General features: G+C 30.3%; 1 protein-coding gene across 1 annotated transcript; it reads right to left on the bottom strand.

The window, feature by feature from the left end:
• Positions 1-1,225: 1,225 nt before the first annotated feature.
• LOC125609453 (proteasome subunit alpha type-4-A-like) lies at positions 1,226-2,797 on the bottom strand. Its single transcript, XM_048780908.1, has 2 exons — positions 2,585-2,797; positions 1,226-2,196 (listed from the first exon to the last, which is right to left on the bottom strand). The coding sequence occupies exon 2, from the start codon at positions 2,183-2,185 to the stop codon at positions 1,433-1,435; it is 753 nt and encodes a 250-aa protein (XP_048636865.1). The 5' UTR covers positions 2,186-2,196; positions 2,585-2,797; the 3' UTR covers positions 1,226-1,432.
• Between the last annotated feature and the right edge of the window lie 4,606 nt (positions 2,798-7,403).

Below are 7,403 nucleotides of genomic sequence, written 5' to 3'. Positions count from 1 at the left end.
TACAATTTTTTTAATGTCTCAATTAATATATAGGGGATAATCTTTATTAAGACATTCATTACTATTGAAAAAACTATAATTATAAATTAGTATTTATGTTTTCTTTTTAACCAATTATTATTTATGTTTTCATTTGAAAATTCTTACATTTAAATTCTTTGAAAATTTCTTTGCATATTATATTCATTATTAATAAATAAATCTTAAAAATTATACAATATTCTTGTTTTAATTATATAAAATTAAAATTTTACTTGATTAATATTTAGTTATGTGTTTTCAGTGTTTTAGTTTTTAATTTTTTTAATTAACAGGATATTTTCATATAACAACACAATATATATGAATTATCTTTTTTTATTTTAAAATATAGATTTACAATTTGGGTAATTTTATTACTATCAATTTAAATCACTTATTAATAAAAATAATTTAAATTCGTTTTAATTTTTTTTCCTAGTTTATATAAGAGCAATTGTCAATAATAGCACCTTTTGAAGTTTATGTCTCAAAAATAGCACTAGAAGGAGAAAGTCACAAAAATGACATTCATTAAAAGGTAAAATATCTCTAATACCTTTGGTTTAAAATTAAATAAACAAACAAAAATAAATAAAATAAAAATAAAAAAAATAAAAAAAATTTTTTTATAGTTTCTGTTTTCAGATTCGAAATTTTTCTAATTTTGTTTTTCGAAATTTTTTTTTATTTTTTTTTCAAATTTTCTTTTTATAATTTAAAAATACTTTTTGAAACTGTTTTTAAAATTTTTATTTTTTATTTTAGTATTTATTTTTTATAAAATTTTAAACCCTAATTCCAAAATCCTACCCCTTAACTCTAAACCCTAAGGTTTAGATTAATTAACCCAAGGGGTATAAGTGTATATTTACCTCTTTAATGAAACCTATTTTTGTGACTTTGAGCCTTGAGTGCTAATTTGGAAACAAAAACTTGGTTTGGTGTTATCTTAGTCTTTTTCTCTTTATATAATTTATACAATGCGAAAATTCACTTCATATAGACAAGAGCAATAATGAATTTGACAGGCTAGTGTAGTCATTTGTTATAAAACATAGGTTATTCTAGGTAACTTTCTCAATATTATATCACAAAATAAAATGTTAACACAAAAAATGTCGCAGAATAAAGTAGAGAAAAATAATACATTGCATTTATCATTTTGATGTGAAATTCATTTGTGGAGAAAAGAGACAAAACCGGATTTCAAAAATAAAAGTGCTCAGATTCGATTCATAACAACATATAACTGAACCAACCCCTAACGTCAACCATCATGACATAACCAGAGTAGTAATTGATTTTGAGACAGTATCTTCAAGTCCAAAGGAAACAAAGCAAATGGTAAAGCACAAACACAGAAATTCTGTGACAGAATGTCGAGTACCGTACAAGTCTAGTGGTTTCAAGCTTAGGAAGTTTCTGCAGCTGGTTGGGTCACACCATGCTTCACCAAAAGCTTAGTGAGAGACTCAGGCGAGTGAACATGGTACTGAACACTCCCTGATGGAGTCAGAAACACCTCAGCAAGCTCGAGCTTCTCAGATGTCAAGCTCGTGCTGTCCATGGTCTTGCTCAAAACCTTGAGAGCCAGCTCAACCACCTCTTCCCTTGACGCATCATCCTTATAGTCTTGCTTAAGAATAGACTGGGCAGCTTGATTATTCGCACCAACGGCTGCAGCTTTCCATCCACCGTAGTTCCCACTAGGGTCACTCATATAGAGTTGAAACCCATGGTTCTTGTCCCATCCTGCAAAAAGAAAAGAAACTCCAAAGGGACGAAGACCACCAAACTGTGTGTACCCTTGCTTGGTATCACATAGAGACTGAACCAGCTGCTCAACCGGCATAGGCTCTTGGTACATGAAGGTGTAACGCTGAGCTTGGACTCGAGCGGTGTTGATCAGAATGTTGGCGTCAGACATGATGCCAGCGACAGCACAGGCCACGTGGTCATCGATCTTGTACATTTTCTCAGCGGATGTGGAGGTTTGAAGAAGCTTAGAGGTGACTTTCTTTTCACCAATCAAGACAACTCCGTCTTTGGCCAAGATTCCAATAGCGGAGCCAGCGTTGCCAATGGCTTCCATAGCGTACTCAACTTGGTAGAGACGACCTTCCGGTGAGAAGATGGTGGTGCGACTGTCATACCTCCGAGACATGTTGGAAACAGCTGCATTGGAGAAAAGACAAAAACGCCCAACAAATTATGACAATGAAAGTCTTCATCTTTATTCATTCTAAGCGCGCCTAAGTCATTGTTCTACACTATCTTAGCATCACACAAAAAAGCCACAAGTGAATCCCTGAACACTGATTAAACGAAAAATTCATAAAACTCTTCACTTTCTCAGGCTCATTCATTAACACACAGGTATTGAACTAGTGATGCCAAGATAAATCAAAATCAACAGAGAAACTAATATTAACGAATTATCCAGATTTTAGTCACTTCTGAAGAAAACTGATCCATGGGGACGGAACTAATGAATCAGATTTCAAAGATACTGAGGAACAAGAACAAAAGGAAAATTAACGGATTCGATTAACAAGTAAACTACCTGAAGAAACTTTCCTCTCACTCTTCTTCTGGGTTCTCGATTCCTTGATTTCGCTTACAACTTCCTCTGCTCTATACAAGGAAGGCACGGCGAGCTTGTTCAACAAGAAAAATAAATAACTTATTTACTGGACTTCTCAATTTTCGGCCCACTACATTAATGCCAAGTAAAGCCCACATACTCGTTTCAGATACACACGAACATCCTCCTCGGTATTCTATTATTTTTCGCTAGGTCACAGTTCTGAATTTTTTGGGTCTAAATATTAAAAAATTTAACCATTTTCGGAGTTTTATATATTACACTAGGTGGCCGGTCCGCACCCTGTGCGAACATAAACATATTCAAATTATTAACTAAGTAGTACATAGTAACGAATTTTATATCATAATACCACCGCCCTTGGGAGAAAGCATCAGGTACAAAAAAATGTTGGTATTCAATATTTTACATGGACGAGATGGAACAAAGTAATTTCAGTATCAAAAGGTATTATTGTGTGTACGTATAATTGCAACGTTCTAAAATAATTTGTATGTTTAAGAAGATATTTTATTTTCAAAATCTGGAATAAATAGTGTATAGTTTCAGAGGTAACATATTTTATATATCACTACATTCCCATTGAACCCTCCTTTACCATTTCAGAATGTAATTAAGGACATAAAAAATTCAAAATATAGAATAAAAAGTTCAAAATATGTAATAAATATGGAATAAATAATGTTAGAAATGGGTTGAGCAGAGAGAAGATACGAATTGCAGTCGGTGATTTTCGAATCAGACTCTGTCAGCTTATCAAAACTATTAACTCGGCAATTAAATATCCAGCTCTCTATGGAGTGACTGCGGATATTGTATCGCATATGCGGATATTTTATCGCATATGGCGGATATTAATATTATGATTAGTTTAATTTTACATGGTTAGTTAATTTTTACATACAATGACATGTATATGCATAATATATATTATATGTATAATAATCACATAGTTATGATTCATTATTTGTGGTTGAAAACTATAAATCTTCTTAACATTATTTAATTCAAGATATAATGCAATCTACTTTGCTGTTAGTTTTTATTTTTTTATTGTAAAATATACAAATTATATTCATTAATTTTTAAACTCTAAACTCTTGGTAAACCTAAACCCTTAAGTATACTCTAACCCTTTGGCTTTACCGGATAAATCATAAACAATAAACTCAAAATTTTTGGATATACCGTAAACACTAATCTCTCTCTCTCCCTCTCTCCCACTCTCTCTCCCTCTCCTCCTCCTCCTCCCTCCCTCCCTCTCCCTCCCTTCTCTCTTCTCTCGCTCCTCCCTCTCTCCCTCTCTCTCCCGCCCTCTCTCTCTCACCTATTAATAGTGAGAAAAATGTCTTTATTATTGATTTACTACATTACAATATCGCGAATTCCACAAAAGTAAAACAAAAAAAATTAATTAATAGAAAATCTAACAAAAGCCACATCTTAACCAATAGAAGAGTATACTATTGATAACACGTTTCAAAACTTAAACAATGTAAATGAGCTTCCGTTCAAACGCATGATTGATTCAATCTCCGCCAAAGATAAACTCTTAATTTGATCTTCTGATAAACTCAAGTCTGAAAGAACATGTAAAAATTAATATGATCTACTGACGTTTTCTTTTGATAAAAACATGATAAGCTAAGAAGTAAATATTCTTTAATAAATTCTCAATATATCTTATACTTATAAGGTAATATTATTTTTGGAATATCTTGTTAATAAAGCTAAATGAGAACATCTCGTGAATAGATTGTACCAGAGTTTTGGTTGACAAGTCTCACCATAAATATTAAGATTTAAATGCATGATTTTAGGAGAGAAAATATCTTGTCAATTAATTTCGTTTCTCTGACATCTAAAATATTTAGTGAGTATTTAATGAATTAAACAGAGAAATGATCTCAAAAAGATGTTATTTGAATCGAGCAAACACAAAAGATAAGTAAAATGCTAGACTTTACTAAAATATTTAGCTTTCACAATAAGCTATGTAATAGAATGTTCTCAAATTAATTTTAAAAATGTATCTACCTATAAGTTAGGATTATTTATGGAATATATTGTTACTAAAATTACATTTTAAATATAAAAAAGAGAATATCTCGGGAGTAGTTTACACTAATGATTTAATTAACAAATCTTGTCCTTAAAGTTTAAATATTAAAGCATGAGATTAGGAAATAAGATATTATTTCAGTAGAGAAATACCATTCTACTATAGATATTTTAAAAATAATTGATTATCCAATTTTGATGTACAGTAGAGAAAATACCATTCTAAGTGCACATCTTTTGCAGGATCGGAATGGTGAACTCTTAGAGGTATGAAATATGACCACTTCTCTCAAATCATCTCTGAAAAAAATATAAAAAAAATCACAATCAGCAAACCAAAAAACAAATATGTGTATATATAAGCTTATAATTCTAAACAATAATATAAATCTACAAATAAAAAAAAAAAAATATTCGCAGCACAAAAAGATGCTATTGAAATGATTTAGCTGAGAGATGTTATCAAATTGAGTAAAATTTTTTTACCAGATTGAGGAACAAAGATGTTATCGAAATTATATATCAAAGAGGTGTACAATCAAATCATATATAGCTTCAGTGGAGAAATCGTCATATAGAGTATCTGCATATAAACCAAAGAAAAATCAGCTCTCATGAAATATAAAAGCTTAATGTTCTAAAATAAGAAGAAGAAAAAAGTTCAGAACATTATTAACATTAAAAGTTCAGAATACAAAGTTCAATTATTTCGTTTCTTCTACTGTGAATGTCTTATTTATAGTAAATTGGTAGACGTTTCTCATTGATTTAGCTTGCATGATAAGCTAAGAAGTAGAATATTCTTTAATAAATTCTCAATAAATCTTATACTTATAAGGTAATATTTTTGGAATATCTTGTTAATAAAGCTAAAGGAGAACATCTCGTGAATAGATTGCACCAGAATTTTGGTTGACAAGTCTCACCATATATATTAAGTTTTAAATGCATGATTTTAGGAGAGAAAATATCTTGTCAATTAATTTCGTTTCTCTAACATCTAAAATATTTAGTGAGTATTTAATGAATTAAACAGAGAAATGATCGCAAAAAGATGTTCTTTGAATCGAGAAAACACAAAAGTCCCCCTATACATAAAAGAGAAGTCACTTTAGTGATTTCTGCTGAGGTGGCACTCATATAGAGCTTCTCAGGAAAAACGTTATAATTCTATTGGCTGGTTTTTTTGAATTTTTCTTTTTCATTTATTTTAATCAATTGCTTATGTAGACAAGCCCAAAACTATTGTCGATTTCGTTAAGCCCATATATAGCTAGGGATAATAATTATCGATTTAGTTTAGCCTTGGGTACCCGTTCGGGTTGGGTCGGGTATTTCGGATTTTCAGGTATTTCAGTATAGAGGTGTAGAAACCGTTCGGGTATTTCTGTACTTCGGGTCGGGTTCGGGTATTTTTAGTTCGGATTCGGTTATTTCGGATATGGTTCGGATATTTAGATTTTGAAAAAATTAAAATTTTTATTTCTCAAGTTTCTTATATTTAAAAATATAACTTTCAGTTAACTTTTTTATTTTTAATAGATTGAATAGTTAATAGATTTGGACATAACATTTTTAAAACTAAAAAGGCATTAATTTAGTTATTTTTTTTAAATTTCGGATGTAACTTTTTGTTAATTTTTTAATAAAAAACTTGACATGCATTTTAAGTGAGTAGCAAATCATTTTTTTCGTAATTGTATGTATATCATATGAACTTAAAGTATGTGTAGTATCAATATAAATATTTTATATAAAATGAGAGATGTAAACTAAAAATATAAGGTTAATTATACATATGTTCGGTTATCTTGGGATATCCATTCGGGTTCGGGTATATCCGTTCGGGTTCGGGTATCCAATCTCTCCTTATTCAATACCCGTTCGGGTATTTTGCTACTTCGGTTCGGATTTCAGTTCGTATTTTTCGGATCGGGTTCGGGTGCCACTTCGGATATCGGATAAAGTGCCCACCCTACTAATTAGGTTGTTTGTTTTAATAACTTACCTTTCTAATATAGATTACTTGCGTAAGTTGAAATCATTAAAATATGCAAATAACTTATTGACAAAATTTGTTTTTAATAACTTACCTTTCTAATATAGATTACTTGCGCAAGTTGAAATCATTAAATATGCAAATCACTTATTCAGAATATGGATTACTTGCGCAAGTTGAATACATTAAATTTTATCGATTTAGTTTACCCTTGGGCAAGATTTAGAATTAAGACAATATTAAAAAACTTTTCTTATTATTCAAACGGTAAACTTGCGCATGTTGATTATCATATTATTATATTGCTTACAAAATATTTTAATGTTTCTAATTAGGTTGTTTGTTTTTAATAACTTACCTTTCTAATATGGATTACTTGCGCAGTTAAAATCATATCATATGCAAATCATTTTTTGACAATACACATTTAATATCTTTCTTTAGACGATTTTATTACTTATTGTGCAAAATATTAAAATCATTAATATGAGAATAAATCGACTGTATAATATAGGAGATACCCAAAGTCTTAAAATACAAACATTCTCTTTTCATTCTTTAAAGTATTATCACAAATCTCTCTCTCTCATACTATTAAGGTATTACGACAATGCTGCTTGTGTGCTAAGAAAAATGTGTTTAGACGCAAGGCTCCTCATCTTTAGAACCCTGAACTCAACTCTTTGTGTCTTGTCTCCAAAAGCATGTGTGGTCTAT

Source organism: Brassica napus, chromosome A5, assembly GCF_020379485.1.
Source record: "Brassica napus cultivar Da-Ae chromosome A5, Da-Ae, whole genome shotgun sequence".
NCBI lineage: Eukaryota > Viridiplantae > Streptophyta > Magnoliopsida > Brassicales > Brassicaceae > Brassica > Brassica napus.
Note: the sequence above shows the minus strand (reverse complement) of the source record. Positions and strands in the feature narration are given on the sequence as shown.

Bases quoted from the DNA above. Each gene is read 5' to 3' on its own strand.
- LOC125609453 (XM_048780908.1), bottom strand. From the start codon at position 2,185: ATGTCTCGGAGGTATGACAGTCGCACCACCATCTTCTCACCGGAAGGT.